The sequence below is a fragment of the Thunnus albacares genome, chromosome 11 (assembly GCF_914725855.1).
Source record: "Thunnus albacares chromosome 11, fThuAlb1.1, whole genome shotgun sequence".
NCBI classification, from domain to species: Eukaryota; Metazoa; Chordata; class Actinopteri; order Scombriformes; family Scombridae; genus Thunnus; species Thunnus albacares.
In genome coordinates, this window is record NC_058116.1 from 6,848,759 (window position 1) to 6,873,249 (window position 24,491).

A 24,491-nucleotide genomic window follows, 5' to 3' on the forward strand; every position below is an offset into this window, starting at 1 on the left:
CTGGGCTCAGTGACCACACACTACATCTCTGACATGTTCTTCTGGTAATTTAGTTGCCGTCTTTGCACACTTTCAAAACTCGGAACAAAACCCTGCTGAGGAAACTTAACATTCTGAAGTCTTGTTTCAGTCACCCAAACACTTTCTCTCTCTGTCCCCCTCCCACAGTCGTCCAGACACCTCCTTCTCATGGTTTGTCAACCCATTCAAGTGTTTCTTCCATCTGGTGTGGCGAAGCTACAAGAAGTACATCATCATCGCCCTGGTCCTGCTCATCACGGTGTTGTTCCTCGCCTTGCTGTTCTACACACTGCCAGGAGCAATCTCTCAGAAGATAATCAATGGATAACACACACCTAGGCAATGTTCACACTATTAATCTACACATCTGTTGAAAATATGAATGACTTTAAGATTATGTAATCCCCCCCTTAAAGAACCATTGTTAAAAAGTTTCATGCAACGCTTCTTTTAGCTGAATAGTTTCAGGCTTCTCATTTTTATCTGGTAAATGTCCACAGATGTTCTTGTTCTTGTTAGAAGTCTTGACATGTTCCTAGTAAAAAAACTTTTATGATACCTCTCAAATGATGTCTCTATGTGTCCTAATAAGGCCCAAGCAGAGGAGTTTATCTTGTACACATTTCAGCTCCACAACTAAGTGCACTGCCACACACTGGAAGACCCTGATGTCCAATAATGAAAAGAGACACATAAACATTAGAAAATGTAATGATCAGTTGTCTCTGTGGCACATTTAATCCATGTTCAACATGTATGGGGGAGGTACTCTACAGTATATACTCATTTCACCACCCAAAGACAGACACAAATAATTTATACATTTATTTTCTGTATACAGGAGAATTAGTTGATACACAATTGTCTTTGAGTGTTGTTGAAGTGTTTTTATTTGAATATTTGAATGCATTACAATTTGTATAAGAGTTTACAGAGCCTGTTTAGGTCAACTGATACTAATGTTAAGTGTAACTGATGTAAATTGAGGATAAAAAATTTATTATGAGCAGGTAACAGCAAATACACAGTGATCAACATGAGGTGCTCTAATTTCTTGTCAGTATATATGAGTGGGAATAAGGTGCTTATAGTTTGACCTGATGAAGATCCACCACATTGTTATCTGTACTCAGTAAAGACATGAATGCAGTTTGGATGTGCAGGTCCTTATTTTGTGTTGTTTGTCAAAACACATTGTTATTTTTATATATTAACTTACAAAGAAAGATCATATTGTTATTAAGATGTTTTCTTTTCCTTCCGGGAATAGAAGTTCAGTGTAAAGTAAGCAAAATTGGACCAAAGTTTCAAGGACGTGTTTCATTAAGCTACTCTGGATGGCAACACGAAGATGTTTGCATCACCGATCGAGGACTTGCTACATTCTGCAGGTAGGTGCTGACGCCACCTGAATATCAACATACTTGACAAACAATGTCAAATCTTTCTCGGCTCATTCATCTGAATCATCTCACTGCAAGATATCTGTATCTGTCAGAGAGATACTCTGCTGCGATATGCTGACCTGAGGGTAGGAGCAGGAGGATGATGATGTCACAGCATGCTGATTGGCACGTGCAGTCATGTTGGGGCCTCTCAGGAGCAGAGAGGCGGAGGAGGAGGAGGAGGAGGAAGGGGGGTTAATGAAGGGGAGAGGTGCAGAGATGCTGTTTACTGCTGACATGTTGTTGAGGAAGCTGTTAGACTGAGACAGTGAGCTCTGTCTCTGCTGACTACTGGAGGTGGACGCTGAAACACAAGAAACCATTTCATTGGTTAAAAAAAGGAGCAAATGATTACTAGCATGTGAGAGAAGATTAATTCAACTTGAATGGCTATGTGTCCTACAAATATAAAGACAAATTTTCTGTATAGTGTTATAATGGAGTCTATCTTAATACAATAATACAATACTCACATGCTATATGTATGTTAAAAGATTTAGCGCTCATTGTAAGCATCCCTCCACAGTTACTAACCATTTCAGCATATGTAGTCATTACCTCTATTCAGACAGGATTTATTTCTTTCTCTCTCTTCCCTGGTTTGTGATTTTTGTCCAGTTGTGCATAATTTTTCATCCCTCCCCTGTAATTTTCAAAGATGAGATGACCTTCCCTTTGTCCTGCTTGTCCTACTACAAAAATGATTTTGCTAATCTGACAGATGGAAACACGCTAACACCAACATATAGATCTGTTTGGGAACCGATATGACAACAGGTAAAAATTAAACCATTAGGAGAGCAAGACATCAGATAGGCCGCTGTAATGTCAGCTACAGGTGGGCACTGCTATTGTCATTTGAAGCCCATTTTTAGCCTAAATTTGTTTACATTTTGGCAAATTAACGCCATTAAAAGCGTGACAACTATCACTGGGTTACTGAAGAAAACTGAAAAATGTGATGATTCTTAGGCGAGTTCTTAATGGTCTTTTTTCTATGATTTTTAAGGGGATTTATGGAGGTTTATCGGTGATGGACATCATAGAAAATGATATCCTTGGGAGGTGTAAGTCACACTGAATGTACAATATGTGTTTAATGTCTTTGTATTGAGATTTTACTGAGTAATGACTTGGAGAAGGAGTATGATTTGTGACTGTGTTTCACCTCATGCAGTACCTTTGCCTCATTTTCAACTCTCCTGCGCCCCCCTGAGGAGGGTTTTGGCTTTGTCCTGCTGAATGTCCATGTCTATTACAGACCATATCCTGTATTTTCCCGATGGTTAAAAGCACGTCTGGAACAATGAGTTAAATTACTGAGGAGAAAGGTGAATATTTTATTCTCCACCTACCCCTGTAACACTAATCCCGTCTGAATGGGTCTGAAGTGCACACCCATGAACGGTATAATCCTATTGTGATGAACAGGCCTAAAGAACTGAGAAGTACCGTATGTTGCTAAAGTGTTGAAGAAACAAATAGAAACAAATAGAAGTAAGGTGTCTCATCTTACCACAAGGCACTCTGAGCTGCTGCTGCTGGTGCTGATGCTGATGCTGATGCTGATGCTGACTGCTGATGGGAAAGCCAGTTTGGGAAAGACCTGCAGCTCCACCTTGAGCCTAGCAATGAGAAAAAGTATAGAAGTACAGTCTTCTTCCTATTGGGACGTACGATTCCTTCTATGTAATTGTTACAGTATGTAACTGGGAAAACACACAGTGAGTCCTACTTACTGTAAATAGCAGCTTTCTTGTTAATTATTAAAAAGTAAACCACGTACTGGATACTGTGTAATTAGGTAATGTACTGAGCATGAAATGTTAAGTAGGATCCATTATAGTATCACTGCTCTCATATGAATAGTGCACATTTTCACAAAAAATAAAACTACAATAAATCCCTAAAGGTTTCCTTTAACAACAGCCAAAAGCAGCTTCTTCCCACATGGAAATGCTGTCTAAATAGGACACCTCCTTGTGTAGGGGACAGAACCATTGTCTTACTCAAGTTCATGTGCTCCTATTAGTAACACATATGCAGTGGCGGAGTCATTACTGACCTGAGCCTGGTTCAGACAGGCCTGGAGTTTCCTCTTTGCCCTCCATCTGGCCACCCTCAGTCTGGTCTTTTCTCGACGCTCTCTTACCTTCAAAACAACATAATTACATGTCACCACAAGAAGATAATTTGATTAAAAAATGTCCCTTTAATCTCTTCAACATTTTAACTCTTTTACACATTAGAATATGTAGAATATTTCTGAGGTCAGGACTAACCAGGTCTGCCAGCAGCGGCTGAGGCAGAGTTTTCTCCAGCTCTCTGCGTCTGTTGAGGCTTCGCCGGCGAAGCTCGTTCCTGCGCAGTTTGTATTCCTCGTACAGGCTAAGGTCTTTATTCCATGGACGCACCACCTGACGAGGAGGTACGCCCGGTGGCAAGGCTGCAACTGAGGGCAGGGAGGTCACCGGCTGAGGCATCAGATCTGAGAGTGAACACAGTTTAATGTTTCAAGGTCTTACTGACATATTAAATGAAGCACAGATTAAAGTTGCTGATCTACATAACAATCATTGTAACAGTGATCACTACTAGCACAGATGCTAATCTACTCACAGGAGCTCGGTCCATCTGAGCTGAAGGCTGTAGTGTGATTTCTCTGGCTTGCCTGAAGTCCTGACCTTTGAGCCTGGATGAACAAGAAAAAGCATTAAAATAAAAGACTATCACCTTCAGATTCTCTTCCACTGTCTCTGGGACATCACGAGTTATTCCCTTAACCTGCCTCATCTTCACTTCCTCAAGTTAATTTAGTTTCCAAGAATACCCTTGTCTCCTTAATCAGAGCTCATTCTGTCCTGAATCACTGACAGATTTGATCCTGTTTGATTGTTGGATGCAGGTACAAAATGGTTGCTGTAGAAAGTAGTCACCATCACTTTTTCTTGAGGAGTTGACACTAAAACCTGATGTTGAGCATTGATGAAATCCAAAACAAAAACTATCAGCACACAGTCTGTCTGAAACTTTGCAGATACACTCTGTTTTACTGTTGCTGAGCACTTTGTTTTCTTCTAAACAACCTGGAAAGAAAAACTCTCCGTGAGAACTCGAGTGTGGATTTCGTTGAGCATTCTTAGATTTGATATTCAGCTCTAGCCTCACCTCTGACTCTGGCAGGTGACCGTGCTGCACCTGGCAGTCAAACAGCAGGGTGGCCGTCACCTCCTGCTCTTCCTCTGGCTCCTCCTTGATACAGATGACCTCCTCCTCCTCTTCCTCCTGCTGCTGAGCCTCCTGCTTCACCTGCATTTCAACAGTAAACATAGAGATGTACCTACATTGATGCGCGTCCTCTACTAGACATAGAGGCTGTCCAAACACGTGACAAACAACTTTCCATATATCTCCAGGTCAACTTTGGACTTTGACTTTTTTGTGTCATTATGCTCTCTGTTGTCCGTTGATGTACCCTGCATATATCTACACACAGGTACAGACGAACTAACAGGTTGGTCTCGTGTCTGAAAAAGCTTCCTGGTCACTTTTATGTAAAAGTCACAACGGCAATCTTCCTAGGTCGGACCTAGTTACATTTCTGTCTCACTTTCTGAAGCTAGGGCCACTTTCTTTGAGTGACTGTGTGTCTGTGTGTGTCACCTGTGGAGTGGAGAAGGGCAGCATGGAGCTGTCAGCCTGGGTGGAACCATCTGGGGACAGCGAGCCAGCGGCTGACTGCTGCTCTGGCTCAAGAGTCAAAGCCTGGACAGGAGGAGGGTCCATGACAGCATCCATTCCCTCTGTGTGTGGCTGTACAGTGAAAGTCCATTCGCAGTCGTCCTCCTGCTCTTCGTTCTCTCTTGGAGCAACGTCTTGCTCTGTGGTACAAGAGAAACCTGAAGACACACAAGCAGGTGTTCAGTCTCATTTATCTGGGATGTTCCATTCTTCATGTAAGAGTTAAAAAAAACCCTGATAATTATATATCATCCATTAGTCATTATTTTACACAAACATGTAACAATAACCCTTCTTTCTTTCTTTTTAGTTGAAAAATAAACCTGTCAGTGCTCTCTAGCTGACAAAAGATTAAATGACGACTTGCTTTTTAAATTTCCTCAAAAATATCCTCAGCACTTCTGCCAACGTGTACACTCATAACAATACAAAACCTGCAATAAGTCAATATCCTTGATATCCAGTCATCTGATTTATTGGTCTACCTCTAATTTGGTTCGAGAAAAGCCTCAATGTTATCCTCAATATCATTGCTGCTGAAACACGCTTGCTGTGGTTCGGTGAGCCACAAACGTAACCAATAATTAATGAGCAATCAGCATTCAGTTGTTGGTGACTAGCGCCTCACCAGTAGTGAATTTTTGAGGCAGAAGCTATTGACAGCTTACAGTGGACATCTCAGATTTAATTATCAAACTTGTGAGAGATACAATCATCGAAACCAGGTATGTAACATATTATGTTCACCAAGCTAACATCTTTCCTGTGCAAACACAACATTTTGGTCTACCTTAGGCTACCACCAGAGCTTTCAGATCTAATGTGATGAGGCCAGCAGAGAGGATAATAAAAGAACAGTGCGGAGAGAACAAATACAAGAAAACCTGCAGCACTCACTACACTCCAACACGGACTGATCCCTCTCAGCTCTGTACCTGTATTGTTGTCCAGAGATTCTGTTACTGTGCTCACAGAGAGTGAGACAGGAAGCACAAGGTCTGATGGGTCACAGTTGGCTGCTCTCATGTCTGACTGACCGCGCACTCTGATGGTTCGCCTGCCGACACCCTGTGGAGAGATGCTTTCTGGGAATACAAACACAGGGAGAAGTTAGACTCTTCAGAGCAGAAGGTCCAGTAGGTGTCAGTCATTCCAGTGGTCATTACCTTGGTTGCTTTTTCCATGTTGTCCTTCAGCAGCTCTGGTCTGAGTTGAGCATGATGGCGAGGCCTCGGTGGACGAGACACATGCTCCACCTGTCTGTGGTTGGGGGAAGCTGGACTGGTGGATGCGGACCAGAGTGGATGTAGAGGCTCTCTGCTGCAGCTCCTCCTCCACTCCCTGCCTGTAGTACTTCAACTTCAGCTCGGTGTATCGCAGCTTGGCACGGATATTGTCGTTCTCCTTCTCTTTTAAGGATTTCTCCCTCTGCAGCGCGTTCATGTCCCTCTTCATCAGCGCCACTTGAGCTTTCAGCTCCTCAAATTTGATTCCTACTACTTTAAGCATCTCAGCCAGCACCGTCTCCACTGCTCCGTTCACTGCCCGCTCCACCACGGCGCCCATCTGGCCGCGAATTAGCGACACGGCAATGCTGACATCCATTTTAAAGTGACCTTTGACCCCAAGATAGCTGGAGGTGGTTCTTCAAAGTTTTACCTGGATGCAAAATTACAGTTTAGAAGAGCTTTAGCTCTTTACCTGCAACTATGTCACCAAATCCAACTCTCTACACAGTAACAAGTAAACATATTGTGACACCTGGTGAAATAATTTACACTGAATAATTAATTTCTGTTGAAGTTACATTATTATGTGGTAAAGCAGTTGTGAGCAGAGACTGTTTGGAAAACTTTCCTCTGTGGTGCATTCAAGGACGATGAGACATTTAGGATTAAGAGTTGGAAAAAGGAAAAAGGAAATCAAATTAAGAAACACAAACAGAGAGGGTGAGTGAAAAGGATCACGTGAATTTGATCATTTCTTGCATTACACGGTAGCAGCAAGCTCTCAAATCTCCAATGTCAAAACAACAAAAACATTATTTACGAGTGTCTCTGTGGCAGTCCACCTGCTACCTGGATAGAAAAAAAAAGAGTAGCAATAGATCTTTTTCACAGCAGAAAGTTTGACTTATCAAAACAGGAAAAGCCCTGGTGGAATCAATAACATTAATGATGGCTGTATTGTATTTATGTGGGCTCTGGTATTGTGTGTACTTAAACAGTGGCATGGTTTACTGGGACAATAAATGGAAGGGAGCCACCTTTAAAAAGGACAGGTTACAATTTTTCAGGCCTGTCTTAAATCAGTCAGGTGCCCAAATAAAAATAATCAACATAATCATTCCTCCTGTTCATACTGACCATTAGAATACCCCTTCACAATACACTGACAATGTAAGTGATAAGGATCAAAATCCACAGTTGTCCCTCTGTGCAAAAATGTATTTAGAAGTTTATCTGAGGCTAATATGAAGCTTCAGCCGTTCAAATGAGTCAAATCAAGTAGATAACTTTCAGTTTGTCTTTTTAGTGCCAAAGTTCCTCCTTTTGTTACTATACTTCCACCGCAGCTCAACAGGGAAACACTGTCTGAGGAACCACAAAGAGGGAATCTGATGCTAAAAAAGACTGTAAATGTGGCAGATATACGAGTTTTTAATCAAGCAGTGAGCACAATATTTTCCATCCAGATAGTTAAAAGAGTCTTTGAGGATTCAGAAAATACAGTCAAACAGCGGTAACGTTAACTGTTTTTACGAGGCAAACATCACTGTTTGATTGTGTGAGAAACTGACCTCTGAGAGAGAGAGAGACAATAACTGGAGCTAGCTTCCCACAGCTTTTCAGTCTCTACTCTCACAGTCCCGGGTAGCTAGTTAGGAGCACATTACTATCTGTCCAAGGTTTCAATACTGGACAGCTTGAGTGTGTGGAATTATGCCTATTAAAGTCAACTTTCAGATTAATGAGAAAACAGTCAACTTACTGTTTATGTTTGTAACTGATAAACTGTTCAACCGGAGGGTTTCCTTCCTTGCACTGCAGCTTCACGAAGCAAAACAAAACTCGTCGTTATGCCTAATTTTCCCTCACGTAACTTGACACGAAGACAATTAATTCGCAGAATGTGCTTCTATTCGCATCAATTCGGTAATAAAACTCAATAATAGTGTAAGTTTTGCCATCATAACGATGGATACGACGCTGAACCTAGAGGCTTCTTCGCAGCCTCTTCCGCCTCTTGTTCTTCTTCTTTGAGGTTTATTGGCCGTTGCCAAGCAACGGATTGGCGCATTACCGCCACCAACTGGTATAGCCTGTGGATCAGAATGTTTAGTATTTATAATATTCATTAAAAAAAAACCTAATATCTTCTCGATCAAATTAGTAAATCTAAGATACTGAAATAGGATTCGATAACACTCATTTCTTGAGTTCTTCTGTAGAATATATATATTAGATCAAACTGTATTTCTATCTTTCTGATCATCTTTCAGATGCCTTCTTTCTGCCTCATATTTCTGACAGTGTAACATAACATGCTCTATTGTTTCTTCTTGCCACAGTAGTCACATTTGCCTGGATTATGTTTACCTATATTGAATAGTGTATTGTTTAGTCCGGTGTGCCCAAATCTAAGTCATCTTGATATTATTGTCTTATCTCCTCTGTTCCGTCCTGCACACTTCGATTCTCCCACTTTCCCTTTAACACTGTAAAACCATCGTCCTTTCTTCTCTTCCTCCCATTGCTTTTGCCACCTTTCCTTCAATCTCTGCTTAATAATGCTCTTGATTTCTGTCTTGCTGAAGCTAACTGCCAAATCAATGTGATTACTTTTTGTGGCCTCCTTTGCAACCTCACCTGTCATTTCATTTCCTTCGATACCAATATGTAACCTGACACACCAGATGGTTTTTTACACAGACCCATCTGAGAAATTGTCCATGGAAACTGTTTGGAAAAGGGCACTTTCAAAGAATACTAGGCAAGTGATTGGATTATTCATCTGTCCATCACCATCTTACCGCGTGAGGCTGCTGGATTCGCGACACTGATTGGTACGAACCACCGGTGGTTCGGACACAAGCAGCACATAACTTGAGCCAAACAAGATGGTTTCTTGCATGATCTTGTGATCTCGTGAATCCAGCTGCCTTGCAAGGTAAACCAATATGTTCCAGTACCCATAAAGATATTACTGTAAGACCCATCATTTGAATTCTGTATGTTTGTTGTACTTCTATCAAAATGTCTGGTCTGCTGTCTGAATTACTGCACTGTAAACTGGCTAGTGATGAGCTTGAATCAGAACAAATGTTTGCTCTCAATGGTCTTGTATCCTCTATCCACCGCATTGCTAACAATATTGCAAGCATTTTTTCCTGTGTAAAATGAGATGAAACACAGAAACAATAAATGCTACTCCTATTTTATTAACTAAACCTTTTGATGCATCTTTGTAGATCTGGACATAACTGTGATAACTATCAATATATGCCTGTATGGTATGTGAATTATAAATAAACTCCCTATCCTTGTCCTTCTTTTCTAATAATGTAAAATGTACTGTGGCATCCGTAAGTATCCAAGGTTATATTGCTGGCAATGGTACTGTTGGACTAAAGTTTAGTTGAGCTGCTGCTTTCTGTGTTACTATCCATCCCACTGAATCACAAAATTTCCTCCAAAAGTTCTTGTTTTATATTCAATAAGATTCTGAAAACTGTTATTCCTTTTTAACATTTTAAAAACTTTATTTCAAGACTTAATTGCTTTATCATATTCCTTAGCACACACTGCTACAGTACTGTGCACAAGTTTTAGACACTTGAATGTTTAGATTCTTTTCCATTATGCAATTGCAATTGATTGGTCCCAAATGACAAATGACTATGTGTAAATCAGCTACATCTTGATTGTGCCTTACTGTGCTGGTCATTTGTGTTCCCCTGCTAGAAGTTGAGCATAAGTTGGCAAAGTTGTCACATGATATATTCAAAATCCTATTACACTCAAAACAAATCAACACATTTGTTTAAGCTTTTATTCATTGATGTTGCTAGAACACCAAGAGAGGACGTCCAGGTGACTGCCAGGTAACATCTTGGACATCACTACAACTTTCATCTTGGAGCTATTTTTGAACCATTAAAGGATGTCTTGAGGGGGAAGTTCAATATCTTTGCTGGTCTCACTCTTGTCTCATCACAGGAGATGACGGGAGTTCTGCCATCCAGCCTAAAGTCATAACCAGCTCTTTAGATCCAGGGTTAATTCCTTGGAGGGGTTTTTCCCTCCCTCGGCTTGACCAAATGGTCAGCTGTCTATGCAATTAAGTTGTCCCAGATGTAGATCCCTATGCAGTTAGCCTGCCTAGTTACAATGGCTAATCCAAAGGGCTACTTTCTGTATTTCCTTTCTCACTGACTCAGAGAGGAATTTGAAGAGATTCATATAAACTGTATTATTTTCTGTAAATCTACAGAAATAATTATGTTCTGTAAATCTACAGAAAATAATACAAAAGGAACATGGTTTAAAACTTTTGTACTGTCTTTTATAGAAACAAAAGAAATTTTAAAAAAGTAGGTAGTAGCCTATATATATTTGACACATGGAGAAGATATTTTTCCATCCCATTAGTCTCCCATCACTGAAAATCACTTCAAAAAGAAATGACCCATTTCATCAAACAAAAATTATTTTCCCAGTTGTCCATCATGGTCACAAATGGAGGTTAAAGGTCAGGGGTTGTGGTCTCTGCTTTAGTGGGATTTAGACCCAGTAGCTGTAACAAAGTGAAATAAGAGTATATCCACGGTCTGGAGATACCCTGAGTTTTTTCCAAACCCCCAGCCTCCAACAGTAGACCCCTTTTAAAGGCCAACTGCTGCTGCAAAAGCGCCATTTGCCTGCAGGGAGGACAGAGTAAAAGAGAGACAGAGTTAGAGAGTGGACAATTATTTTAACTTAAGTCTAACACTCTAGTCACCACACAGGACATATTTCAGCTGGTCTTTCAATTATCAACCTGATGGAACAGATACTCTTCTTCTTTCATAAATACAGCTGTCTATGCTTCGCCCTTGTTCCAGGTTTAATCTTTTTAGACTATTAGTCTATCTTATTCCAGTTTTTCTGTATGATGATCCGCTGTTGACAGACTTACCTCTCTAATTCCCTTCTGTGCTGTTGTAACTGGCACAGACACCTAAATGTTATAGCGCCAATGTTACAAAGACAGACACACACACATACCTGGTGAGTAGCTCCGCCTGCAGCCTGGACTCCTCTGCAGCCCACAAAGCGGCCTCCTCTTCTCTCCTTTTGCGCTCCTCCTCTTTATTCCTCCTTTCCTCCTCCTCCTGCTCCTTCCTGCGGAGGTACTCAATCCTCTCACTCTCATCCATCTCCTGTAATCTCTTGGACTCCTCCTCCTGCCTCTTCTCCTCCTCCAGGCGCAAACGCTCCAGTTCAACTAGAGGGGAAATGTAGTTTAATGTAGTAGTTTAATAATAATGAAATCACCACCAGTATAATCAAAAGTGCAGCTGTGACCTCACAAGAAATCAAAATTGCAATGTGACATCAAAATTGATCAGAAGCTGCAACAGTTAGTCGATTATTTGATCAGTTGTCAACTATTAAATTAATCGCCAGCTATTTTGATAATCGATTAATTGCTTGGAATATTTTTTTAAGAAAAAAAAGTCCAAATTCTCTGACTCCATTTACTCAAATTTGAATATTTTCTGGTTTCTTTAGTCATCTATGACAGTAAACTGAATCTGTTGGATGTGACAAAACAAGACATTTGAAGATGTGATCGACATGTTTCACCATTTTCTGACATTTTATAGAACCAAACAACTAATTGATTAATCGAGAAAATAATCGATAATGAAAATAATCGTTAGTTTCAGCCCTAACTTGACATCAACATTTTCCAGAAGTGGGCCATCAAAGTTCAAATGTGATGTCAGCATTTATCAGTAAAAGCACATAATGAAATCACACAGTGGCTTGAACATTAATCAAGTGCAATGTGCCTCTCAGGTGCATTAGGCCTCTAAATTACTGCTGTTACTGCTTCAGTATTGTGATCATGTTTAAGATGAAGAGAGGTTGTCCAAATGATCTTGGACAGCAAATTCACACTGACATTCCTCTCTTCATTGACATAAAACAAAATGCTACATTAATGAAAGGATTAGACAGGTACTGACAGATAGTCAGTATTAAAAATATGGGAAACTAGATCAAGAATATGTAATATAATAAGTAGTGTTGAAATCGCTATAGCTTATTCTGACTGTCTTCATGAAGCAACTAATTGCCTCTTTGTAACTCCTCTCCTACCTATCTTCCCTTTGCTTTGTTCTTCACTTCCTCTTTCTTTTACTCCTCCTCTCATTCCCACCTTTCCGTCTCTGTTCCTCCTCCTCTCTCATCCGCTGGAGTCGCTCCTTCTGCCGCCTCCTCTCCTCCTGCCTCCTCCTCTCTCTCTCTCTTTCCGCTTGCTCCCGCCTCGCTCTCTCCTGCTCCTCCTCCTCACGCCTCCTCTTCTCCTCCTCCTCCGCCAGCCTCTTCAGTCTAAGGTTGAGGTTGGACAGTAATGAAGTGACAGTGTAGAAGTTACACACAGGAATTTGGAAACTGCACAATTAATGATGGCAGCAGTTAACATGTAATTACCAGTTATAGTAACAATCATGCAAACATGCCCCAAATACAAACCTTTAAAATAACAATGAACTGACGAGGATTTGTTTACTACTCAGGTTGTGTAATGTCTTCTGTGGCTTTAATATGTCTAATTGTTTATTGCTATATCTCCACATTTTTGTTTTACTGAGTTCATCTTTATTTGAATAATTTTGTGCCTTTAGAGATAAATTAAGACCTGAGCTCCTCAGATCTCATCCTCCTCTCCTCCTCTAGCTCGCTCTTCATCTTGTCCTCTGTCCGCTCCCTCTCCTGCTGTTTCCTCTCCTCCTCCTCCCGCTCCTTCCTCTTTCTCTCCACCTCCTGCCTCCGTCTCTCTGCTCGCTGGGCCAGACGCAGGGCTGCAGCCTCCTCCGCCTCCCGTCTCCTTCTGGCCCTGGAGGACTGAAACACACATAGACATGGACTCAGTATAGAATGCAGATACTCTTTTTAACCTGTTTGGATATTTAATTAATGTAATAAGAAGAAGTGGACAGAGGTAATTAGGTGGTATTATAATTATAACATTAGCAATAAGAATGTAATAATTACATTGATAATTTATGTTAAATTATCATTCAAACAGTGTGTGAAAGTCAAACATAAAAAAGGGTTAGGGTTAGGGTTAGTGCTGTATACATGTGCTTCCTACCAACCTCAGGCTTTACTGGGTTCAACATCAGCTGTTCCTCCTTTATCATGACAGTTGAGCATGATGACAAGCGACTACGAGAGGAAGCGAGACCGTTGGTACTGGCAGGTACCGCCCCCTCACAGGAAGACACGTCGGACCTTTGTGAGCTCCTTTGTTGGAACTGAGATACAACAGTGGACCTGCATGAACTCGCTGATCGGACGCTGCTGTGTTTGTCTGCATTTGTGAGGTTGTCATCTGTGGAAAGATGGTCTGCATCTTCCTTTGAATTTCTATTAGTTTCATTTTGTCTTTGTGTAGCAAAGGAGCTTCTAGTGGATTTTAGGTGAGACTCTTCTTCCATTTCCTGATTGAGCTCCAACTCTTCTTTCTCCAGGATGTCCTCAGGTCTTCCTGTGAGGAAAGGAAAATTAAAATGAAAGGAAAGTATAGTAAAAAAAAAACACTATTCTGATAGGTTGAGTTGGGGTAGAACCGGTTGAAACAATGGGCCTACCCCAACAAGAACCCAACGAGAACATTTTTCTTATACTAAACTTCTCTTACTTGTTTTCAGTGAGGTTACTCATACAAGTGTTCCAAGCCAGATTCATCAAACCCTCTCAGCTGGACAAATTTTACATAAATTGCTGATTTCAACATGATGAATGCCACCTGTTCATGAGTGGGTGCGCCTTTGTGAGATTTGATCATTAGCATAATCAACATCATATAAGGTGACGTGCTCCCCTCCGTTTCATTCACAAAAATGTTAGCTGAGAGTAATAAGGAGTCTTGCTGTTGGAAATCAACAGACAAAAACATAACAAGTTTAGCAGTGTCAGTAGTAGGAGACCCAAAACAATTGAAAAATGTGAATTGGCATGTCATCACAGCAGCGCTGTACAGCAACAGAAATAAAGAGGGAATGGTTTGACATGGAGTTAGATGCTAAAAAGCAAAGCGGTTGATGATTGGAGGCAGTCAAGGCATGTGACAGTCAGAGATATTAGACAAGAGAATGTTATAACCTTACAGTAGGTGATGTTACACTGTCAGCTGCAACAGTAGATGATACTGGAGAGAGACCCACAGAAAGATCCTGAGGCAGCTGTCAGTGTGAGACGAGTTTTCAACAACTGATGAAATCTAGAAGTTGCTTTATTGAAATATGCCAATAAAAAAATAAAATTGGCAGCCATGATGATAATATGGTGAACACAATATTGCATTAAAATTTGCCTTAATTCATCCAAATTCATTCAGATAAAGGAATTATAATTATTTAGTCAAACAAGTGTTTGACTTGTACGACAGGTCTGGACCACTCTTTCTGTCTACGACAGAAAATTCTACGACATCTTACATTCTAGACATCTTAAGAAATTCTTATAGACATCTACAATACTTTTATATCATAAATGTATTCTTGATACCACCTACAAAGCAGCGTTCACTGGCCTTGCCTTTGTTAGGATTTGATTTGATGCTTCTCATCTTGCTTCTATGTATCATATTTCTAAATGCATTGGTGTTGCATGGATACTCTGTAACATCAATAAACTTATGCAGTATCACAACATTACCATATGAGAGAATTTCAGGTCACAGTTGTTAGGTGACAGTTACAAACAAATGTCCTCAGATTACATGCAATGTCTTACCAACAACTAACTCTTTATGTTTCAACCTCGCTCTCCTTCTCCTTCCAGTAGACTCTCCCTTTCGCTTCGTCAGTTCTCCTCGACCGTCTCTCTCCTCATTTGTCTTCACTTTTCCTCTCTCTCCTTCCCTGTCTCTCATCTTCTTTTTCTGAAAGACAGTGACTGCAGCTGGTGATTGACAGAAAAGTAGTTAACCTGAATGGCATCTAATTTTATGCATTTCTTTAGATAGTTACAGGTATTTCAGTGTATATTTAAAACATTCACAACATTTAGAGATATTTTATATACTTCATATATGTTTATAAGTATTATTTTTAGTGGTATTTCTTTTTCCAGTCCATAAAATTTGAGAATGTACTTAAGAAACTGCAGTAATCCCATCATGCTCTGCTGAAACTGAGCAGACCACAGCGGCCACAGTTACCACTGCATTACACAGCATGAATCAGTCAGTAAATCAATCAGTCCTCACCAGAGAGGGGAGAGCAGAATGGTCCTGAGTCTCTACCGCTTCCATCTTGGTCCTCTCCTCTTGCTTTTGGCTCCTGATTGGTTGAGCATCACTCCCTGTCTTCTGTCTCTGCCATTTTCCTCCTCTCCTCTTCTTCAATTCCTTCTGTCCATCTGCTTCTGTGCTCCCAGTTTTCATCTCCCTTTTCCTAAATAAATAGAGGACATGGGTGTCAGTGTGATTATGTGTGCAGTCTGTTATTGTTAGTTAAAACATCAGAAAATCTTACAAAGAGCTATTTAAGTTGTGTTTTAATCTCATCAGAGTCTGTGTGCATTCCCAGTTCACCCTGTGGTTATTGCAGTTTCCCCAGTGTTGTTCCTCTTGGTGCTCCTCTTCCATCCCTCCACAGCATCCTCTGTTGTTGCTTCATTTAGGTTGATGCTCTGCCGGCTGGAGCATGCACTACCTTTATACAGCAGCTTCTCCCTGTACAGACAGGAAAAACTCCAAATGTTTCAAATGTGAGTCAATTTCTGTGTCATTGAAACCAATAACAATCCATTAAAATATACCCTGATCAGCCCCGACATCTCTAAAAATATCACAGCTGATGTTGTCAACAGTGGTATTGCGTTGATTTGCAAAATCCATCTTATCAAAAAATATGATGGAACATGTCCAATTCAAAGAAGTAAAATAATTTTATAATAATGTACTTTTTCAACTTAAGATTGATCCACATGTGCAGACATCTGTAAATGTCCACATTGTGAAGATAGGAACATCCAAATTACAGTGTTTGCTTTGATTGATATGATTAACTGAATTCTTGAGTAAAGAGTTTTGGTCTAATGACAGGGTTGGCGGTTCAGTCCACAGCGCTTCCTGTCAGTGTCTTTGGTCAGGCCAGCAGCTTGCATGGTATCTCATCAGTGTGTGAGTGTGTTTGAATGGGTGAATAAGAGGCAAATTGTAAAGTCCTACATAAAAGCAGCTGTTTACAAAATGAGATGGTTATCTTAAGTGCAAAAGAAGATCCTCACCTCAATTCTCTGTCTTTGAGAACAAAAATTATGTCAGAAATCTTGTGTGATCACTGACAAAGCCATTGGTTCTTAGAACATTTTTGAGTCTCTACACTCTACTGATACCTTGAAGCATCCTTCTAGCTTTTCTGGGAAATCAGACAGATTTAGTATACATTTACACATCTTCAGCTCACAATTAACATAAAGGTATCAAGTTAAAAGTGAATTACACCAACCCTGGCTGGTGTGATCCAGACAAGTGGTCAGTCTGTCCAGTACTATACAGCTGTTCCTCTTCCTCCTCCTCCTCTGCCTCAGCGTTGCCTCCTCTTGGCTCCCTCACCAGTTCCCTCAGTGAAGGCATCCTCACATTTTTTTTACTATCTTTTTTTTCCTTCTGTGTTCCCACCACTGCCTCTGTACACTTTGTTTTTTTCTTGTTCTCAGCCACTGGAGCAACAAAGATAAAATTTGAATTATATTGACTGTTTTACTAAACTGAAATGATTTATAGTATGAAGTTAAAACAAATGATGAATATTCAAAATGCTTGTAAATTTCTTCAACTGTCTAGGTAATGTCTTTTATAATCAGTTCTGTATTTGATGAAGTGATTACAGTATCATAAGGTTAAGAATTTATGATACGAAAATAATTGTTTTACATTAAAATAACTGTGTGCAATGGCTCTGGTTTAAATAAACTTTACTGCACCACAAAAGGTAGTGACTCATATCCCGAACAATATCGGTACAAAGACAGCAAGTCCAACCATAGTAAATGTGCAGTGGATGCAGAGTTTACCTGGGAGAGTGTGTCTGCTGGTTGATCCTGCATCAGTCTCTGTAGATCTGTGAAGATCTAAGCGCTGGTTGGAGAACAGAGTCAGATAGTTCAACAAATAGTGACATATTGTATAGACAGAAGGGATGCTTAGTTTCTATATATTCTTATTATTAGAGTTTTGCTTGGCTCCATCAGATTGCACTGAAAATCAGCACATTCTGCAAACTGTTATCTACAGAGAGGTAACTGATAAATAATGATCAGAATCAATCATCATGATTGCAAAGCAAGAAATAGATGATAGATGACATTACAGACATCAGCTTCTCGTTGAAACAAAATCATACATTATCATCAACATTTACATCTTCTAGTGAAAACCAAGGATAAAATGTGCTCTTAAGAGAAAATTCTTCCTTCAAAATCCATTGAATTGTTTCAAAAATGTGTGCCAGCAGTTGACACTTTGGAGATTCATGTTTTTTTCAGGATGGCGACAATATACTTTATAGCATTTGTTATGAATTTGAGACATGCTGAGGGTAATTTTCAATTTGCAATATGACCCCCTTTATTGAAATCCTGTTGACCCACTTAGCTTAGTTTGCAAATTAGTTAATTGTCGTTTTTCTGTCAAATAAAAGCTGTTGTATTTAATTTAAAATGTATGGACGGGTACGCTCCCCTGCTGCAAACTGACCAACAGATATCTGACATCCTGTTCTCTGGGAGATTGCAGAGGGGCAAAATCACAAAAACAGAAACAGTGAATATAAGCTGACGAGACATGTTCAGATCACTTATTGATATGACCAGTCTTTGGGCTTGCTTGGATTGCTAAACCTTTTTAAGGTGTGATTCTGTCAAAAAATACCAACTCACCTTATGTATTGACTGATAGTGCTGAGTGTCACCAGCAGGAACATCTGTGTTCATCTCCACCTCTCCCTCTGCACGAAGAACATATTAAAGCAAATACATGGTATTTACTGACTTCAGTGGAAGAGACTTTTCTCTTGCATCCCCAATTAAAGTAGAAGAATTCCATCAAACACATGTGAGACACACAACTGAAAAACACAATTGAAACACTTTTTAGAATTTGTGTGTATGTGTGTGTGTGTGTGTGTATGTGTGTGTGTGTGTGTGTGTGTGTGTGTGTGTGTGTGTGTGTATGTGTGTGTGTGTGTGTGTGTGTGTGTGTGTGTGTGTGTGTGTGTGTGTGTGTGTGTGCTGACCTGTGTGTGTATGTTCAGGCTGCAGCAGAATGACCCAGGGTAACTTCTCTCCTTCTGCAGACAAAACCTGGAGAGCTGAGAGACAGACAGACAGAGTGAGTCATTGTGTGAGAATGTGCCATGCTCTAATGTTGTATTCAAATATTATTTACAGTCTAGAACCTCTTCTTAACAAACTGAAAGACTCCAGCAGGTGAAGTGTGTAGATTTTAGATGTCGTGAAGATGGAAGTTTAAACATCAAGTTAAAACTTGATGAGCATACCTTGCTCCTGTTTGTCATCATCACCCTGAGATGAGTCCTGGTTGTTGTCATACAGTGACAGTTGAATGATTTCCCCATCAGGACCCAGAATCAGGCTGCCAACAGATCTTCCGTTCTGCAAATCTGACAATACACAATTACTCTGACAAGCAGAAACATGGACCCTTTTGACTCATGTATTTGACTTTTGTAATTATATTTACTGTATGTCAAAAAAGGGAGGTAAGCTGGGTGGAGAAGTTGAGTCAACATATATGCATCTGTGACAAATTGCAAGCTGTGACTTTTTTTTTAAATTAACTATTAAAAGATAAGGTTTATGTTGTTGCTGTGTAAAAAAAAACTACTGTGATAACTCTAATGCAGGCCATTGAAGCAGGTGAGCAGGTGATATGGAAGGGCAGGAACACACTTGACACAACACAACCCAACACAACAGGGAGACAATGGTAGGTTTGGAGAACGGCAGGGGTCTTGGGGAAGTTGAATCTGAGGTTGAAGGGAGAGTTGAAGACAGAGAGACAGTGTCCTCATGACAGTTCTATGATTCACAAGATTACAAGAGTTAAACAGAAACCGAGAGTCCAGATAACATTGGGATTCACATACCTTTTCCATGTGAGTTTGCATTAAATTCATACAGTGGCTACAGTGGCTACAGTCAATCTCTAAGTTAACTCTGAGTGTCATGTTTTCTCTCAGTGGAGTAGCTGCCCACACCTCTCAGCTCCAGTGGTAGAATGCCCCTAACCATGCCTCTGTTAGCATCAGTGGATTCACAGGGATCCTGGAGGTCAAGTAGTCGGTTCTGTAAGAAGGCTAGAGAGCTCTGCCGGCCTGGGCCTCTCCGTCCAGCAACGCAACCCAATACTCCTACTGGAGGAGGAGGCTCTGGAGAAGAGGACGTAGAAAAACAGAACACAGAATGATGAGCATAAGGGACATAATGGATATACCTTTGTAGAAAATATATATATTAATAAGGATGTAATAATAAGGATGTGGCTCAGTAGCAGAGTTTGTGCTTTACATGCATTGTCTTAAAGGACGTGAAAAAACAAAAGGGTAAGAAAATTAATAACATCATAACAACATTAAAAAACTAAAATCTTACTTTACTAAGGTTCTAAGGTACCTTGTAGAGTTTTTTTTTTTACCACTATTAGTGCTATGGAGCAATTTTTAAAGAGTTCCCATTTTTCTTGTTCTTGTGCATGTACACGGTGATGCACTGACGAGCATATGAGTGCTGTGATGCACATTCCAGTAAATGTGTATTGCAGGTGACTTTAATGTGGCAAGAAATGCAGCAAGAAGAATCAGGTTTGCAAAAGAATGAAGGAAATGTATTCAACATGTTTTTTAGACCTCAAGGATACACACAATAGCTAGGTTTGCATCCAAACCTCACACGAATTTCTTCTGCTGATCATGACCTGATTGTGAAATTCCTTGTCTTGCTTTTTGGTGCCATAGTTCACAAATGAAAATAATTTTTCATAAACTTGCACCTCCTCAGTACTGGTGGAATTCATCAAGTTGAAACAAACAATTTACAACAAATGTAAGCGGTTATGAGGTTTTGCTGAATCCCACTTGGAAAACTTGTATGAGCCTTGTAGAAAAAAGTAAGAGAAGTTTAGGATAATAAATCAAAAAGGTTCCTGCATTCGAAAAAATATACAAATACATTTATTGAGGACAATGGACTTCTCATAGATCCATCTATCTGACCCAATTTATGTATATATGAATTTATTTCTGCATCAATTTATGCATATATGAATGTACAGTACCTTCCCCTGGCTCCAGCAGAATCATAGAGCCTTTCTCAGAGTGTAGCCTTCCTCCTCTTCCCAACTGCCCTGTCTCTTGTTTACAGTATTGTCTGTCTGTTTTTTCTCTCCCTCCTCTCTTTTGATAAGTTATTTCTTCTGAAATACAGATGGAGAAGGGTGAGATTTTCAATCAGCAATAACAATCAATACATTGGCAATAACAAACCCACATAGGACACATGCCAAGTCTGGTTTTTGTGCTCAGTGTTCCTCAGTGTCATGAGTTGAATGAGTTGAAAAGAAAATACATATATGCCCTTCACCTGAGTCAGTGTGTGTGTAGTCTTCTTCTGTGTGCATCTTTCTTACCATCTTTTTTCATAGGAAGCAGCAGTGGAAGCAACAGAGGCTGTTGATGGAGTCTGCTCTGATTTTCTTGAGATTCTGCTTGTGTTTGGGCATCTGACTGGGTTTGAGCCTGGATTGCCCATCTGGGAGCAACAGTAAGGCTCTCTGCTATGGGAGGCAGACGCTGGACATGGTGTTCATCACTGCTGGGGCCGTCCCATCTTGGCTGAAACGTTCAATAGAGGCATGTCTGCTATTTAGAAGTTTTTCTTTCAGATGATGCCACAGGAGGGAAATTAGGATTTCAGTCATTGTTTCAGTTAGTGTGTTTCAACTTGTCAGGAAATTGAACAACACTGATACTCTGGCCTGACAGTAACTGTTGTTGAAGCTGCTGTCTTAGACAGCATTCAAGCAGAAACAGCACTGAATGAAAAAACAATTCAACTCATTCATGTGATTGGGATGACTCCATTGATCACAAAACATTAATGTGGATTTGCCCAGTTTTGAAAATAGAGCAGAAAAGGTTGCCAGATCTTATAAAACTTTCTATTTGGGAAACCTTTACACCCACTTACCCTGTCTGTGTTCTCCCAGCAGGGTCCATGACAGACTGAAGATCCCACTCTCAGAGGAGGAAGGAGCAGGCCTGTGTGTGTGATAGGGCACCAGATCATCAGGGTTATCAACATTTAGAGGAGGGAATGGGTTTGTTTGTATTCATTTTCTGGGGGTGCCGCTGCTGCTACTAGGCCGATACCTGAGGTACTATTTGCTCCAGGCTCTGTGTGTGATGGCTGCTCTGTTCCATATAGTTGGACTAGAGAGGAGAGAGTCAGAAAAATGGAGCTTTTAGCTAATATGCTAATAAGTAAGATGAGCACACAGACATACACACAAGGATAGATTTTCAATTAATCCGCTGGTTTTAAGTCACCAATTTATGTTACCACACACACACCTATCCTCCCATGTCTGTTCCTTGTTACTGATCTTTCATAGTTGCCTTTAATACTGGTTGTTCCATTGTCTCTCTGAGTGGAACAGCCTCGATCATCTACTGCATCACGGACATCATTCATGTTTGGATGATGGATCTCTCCTCCTGTACCCATACTGTGGTGATTTATTTCACTATGCTGCGAACTTTCACTATGTTGCAGATTCAGGTCTAAGTATGTCTGTATGTGGTAGAAAAGACATTAGTAACATCAAAAATATGATTGCTGTAAAAGATACACAATCCTCATAAATTTCCAAAGATAAAAACAACATGAACAAAAGTCTTTAGACGGTAACTTGTGTCATTAGTGTGTTACCTGAGGTTCCTCTGGTTCTTCAGGGGTCATTGCTACATGGTGTACCCAGAGCTGGGGTTCCATCTGTGGTGTTGGAGTCCTGGAGACACTGGGTATCTGAAGGAACAGATCCAGCCTGATTCTCCTCTTGCTGCTGTGCTCCTCCTTTTTATCTGCAGAGAAACTTAATTTTAGGGTACGTACAACCATACTAGGTTGATTTCTGGAAGCTTTTGTTGTATTGTTGTTGACTTTGTTGTATTCTTGTACTTACTTAGTTTTGTTTCAGAAAAAAGCAAAGCAGGACTTGTAAACAAAAGCCACTTGACTCAGACTTCATGAATTTTCAAGGGGAATTTTCTGTTTTGGACCTTTAATCTCAACCCTAATCTGTTCATGTATCAATTCATCTGTCCATCTTTTTTACCTCCAGGTTGATTTTCCAGTTGTTCAGTTTTTCTCTCTGCTGGAAGCCACTGTGGGTCCAACTGGACTAGCAACTCTTGACTGAGTTGTTTTTGTGTGGTGCGAAATGGCAGAGTAGTGGGACAATGAAGGTTTGGAGGTGCAGGGAGGTGAAGAGGAGGTAAGAGGGATGGAGCAAATTGAGAAGAGGTAAACTGGAGCAGAGAGAGAGAGACAGAAACTGCATTAACCAACTGTTGGCCACCAGAGGGCAAAAGAACTCCAACACAAGATAACAGACAGGCAGCCCTTGCTCATTATCCCATCATGAAGTCTTTATGGCTAAAGTGTTGGTGAAGGTTTTAGCAAACAATCATCCCACCTGACAAATGCAAGTCCAATATTCACTCTCATTTAGTTCTGGTTTGGTCTCCACTAACTCCTGAGTAAAATATGTGGGCTTTCGGCTGCTAATTGTTCAACTTTCTTTACCAGCTAGTTGCTAACCTTTTCTGTCTGCTGTTTTGAAGCTGGGCAGGTATGGTACAGTGGGTTTATCAAAGCTTATTTGCTAAAAACAGCTACCTGCTGCTGCTGGAAATGTGGTCAATGAGAGTGGTGAGACTCAACAAACACAAAAATGTGTCAAAAACCAAAGCAACAAGCTAAAAGAGGCTTTAAAGCTCTGTAGAGCTGCAGAGTCGGGTGATTATGTGCTGCCGGTCTATGGTTGTAAGCAACTACTTTTATATTATACAACATGCATTTAATTCAACGTTAACATAAAAAATATTGATTAATTGATGTTTATTTTAACTTGGTAGATTGTTTTATATGACAAATTATTTTTATTATATTATTATTATTATTAAATATGCACAGACAAAATCTTTCTTTCAATAAATACAGAATCTAGATTTACATTATACATACACTACACAATATGCATGCATACAGTATAAATGCATGCAAAGCATTAAAGAAGTTCATCCTAGTCTGTTCCACCTACCTGGTTGTTGCTGTAGCTCAAAATGGCTGCTGTTAGCTCCTTGAGTGTGCTCAACTGCTGTTCCACTTCCTGCGTGTACCGCCGAACAAATCGCTTCTTTCTGTCTCCAGCCTGTGACCCACACTTGGTTTCCATAGTAACAAAGTCCTCAAGACAGAAGACGGTCGTAAATCAGCTTGAAAGCATAACTTTTGGTTTCAGTTTGTCAAAAGTCTTGGTTAGATATAAGTTTTTAGTTAGTTATGCAGTTGGCTTGTCAACTGTATCTGGTTATGTTTCCCCTGCTACTTTATGACATATAGGGTATCTGTAGCTACTTGTTTAGACACACACACACACACACACACACACACTAACACACACACAAACACACACACACACACATACCTGGGAGTACAGCAGAAGTGGCCCCCTACGAGTGCTGTAAGTCTTTGGAAGTGTTGGTTCTTCTGCCCCAAGCAGGTGGCCACTGTTGGACAGACGCAGCACTGAGTCCTGGGATTTCCAGATGTAGTAATCCTATTGGTCGATTGATGGATTATGTTGATTATATAATGGATGAAATGGTTGATTGATTAATGAATGCATGGACTGGTTCATTGATGGATGTCCGTGACAAAGACAGTAAACCAGCAAAAAACAAATAATCTGACTAAT

At 40.3% G+C, this 24,491-nt stretch overlaps 3 protein-coding genes across 3 annotated transcripts in view; 1 reads left to right on the forward strand and 2 right to left on the reverse strand.

The window, feature by feature from the left end:
• The window catches only part of fer1l6 (fer-1 like family member 6), a 25,281-nt gene extending 24,111 nt beyond the window's left edge, over window positions 1-1,170 (forward strand). The window contains 1 exon segment of the mRNA XM_044366069.1: window positions 169-1,170. Coding sequence (XP_044222004.1) covers window positions 169-349 — 181 coding nt within the window. The 3' untranslated portion in view covers window positions 350-1,170.
• Window positions 894-8,471, reverse strand: si:ch211-67e16.4. The gene is made up of 10 exons (XM_044366070.1): window positions 8,199-8,471; window positions 6,374-6,866; window positions 6,143-6,292; window positions 5,130-5,365; window positions 4,635-4,775; window positions 4,086-4,158; window positions 3,749-3,954; window positions 3,532-3,618; window positions 2,983-3,091; window positions 894-1,770 (listed from the first exon to the last, which is right to left on the reverse strand). Exons 2-10 carry the CDS (start codon window positions 6,810-6,812, stop codon window positions 1,493-1,495), a joined length of 1,719 nt encoding a protein of 572 aa, XP_044222005.1. The 5' UTR covers window positions 6,813-6,866; window positions 8,199-8,471; the 3' UTR covers window positions 894-1,492.
• A 1,529-nt stretch (window positions 8,472-10,000) lies between these two features.
• Window positions 10,001-24,009, reverse strand: LOC122992431 (glutamic acid-rich protein-like). The gene is made up of 22 exons (XM_044366222.1): window positions 23,835-24,009; window positions 22,848-23,040; window positions 22,442-22,593; window positions 22,084-22,303; window positions 21,883-21,942; window positions 21,701-21,771; window positions 21,141-21,345; window positions 20,790-20,927; window positions 19,714-19,884; window positions 18,994-19,116; window positions 18,730-18,804; window positions 18,374-18,441; window positions 17,510-17,573; window positions 16,942-17,155; window positions 16,023-16,163; window positions 15,696-15,882; window positions 15,221-15,368; window positions 13,579-13,970; window positions 13,221-13,324; window positions 12,378-12,385; window positions 11,474-11,693; window positions 10,001-11,127 (listed from the first exon to the last, which is right to left on the reverse strand). The coding sequence occupies exons 1-22, from the start codon at window positions 23,967-23,969 to the stop codon at window positions 10,953-10,955; spliced, it is 3,264 nt and encodes a 1,087-aa protein (XP_044222157.1). The 5' UTR covers window positions 23,970-24,009; the 3' UTR covers window positions 10,001-10,952.
• Between the last annotated feature and the right edge of the window lie 482 nt (window positions 24,010-24,491).

Excerpts from the sequence above, each read along its gene's own strand:
- si:ch211-67e16.4 (XM_044366070.1), bottom strand. The coding sequence starts at position 6,812 with ATGGATGTCAGCATTGCCGTGTCGCTAATTCGCGGCCAGATGGGCGCC. Across the intron at positions 5,366-6,142 it reads ATCTCTGGACAACAATACAG|GTTTCTCTTGTACCACAGAG; the intron begins GTACAGAGCTGA and ends GTGTGTCTTCAG. Across the intron at positions 3,092-3,531 it reads CCTGTCTGAACCAGGCTCAG|GCTCAAGGTGGAGCTGCAGG; the intron begins GTCAGTAATGAC and ends TCTCATTGCTAG.
- LOC122992431 (XM_044366222.1), bottom strand. The coding sequence starts at position 23,969 with ATGGAAACCAAGTGTGGGTCACAGGCTGGAGACAGAAAGAAGCGATTT. Across the intron at positions 20,928-21,140 it reads GCTTCCTATGAAAAAAGATG|AAGAAATAACTTATCAAAAG; the intron begins GTAAGAAAGATG and ends TCTGTATTTCAG. Across the intron at positions 15,883-16,022 it reads GAAACTGCAATAACCACAGG|GAAAAGGGAGATGAAAACTG; the intron begins GTGAACTGGGAA and ends CTATTTATTTAG.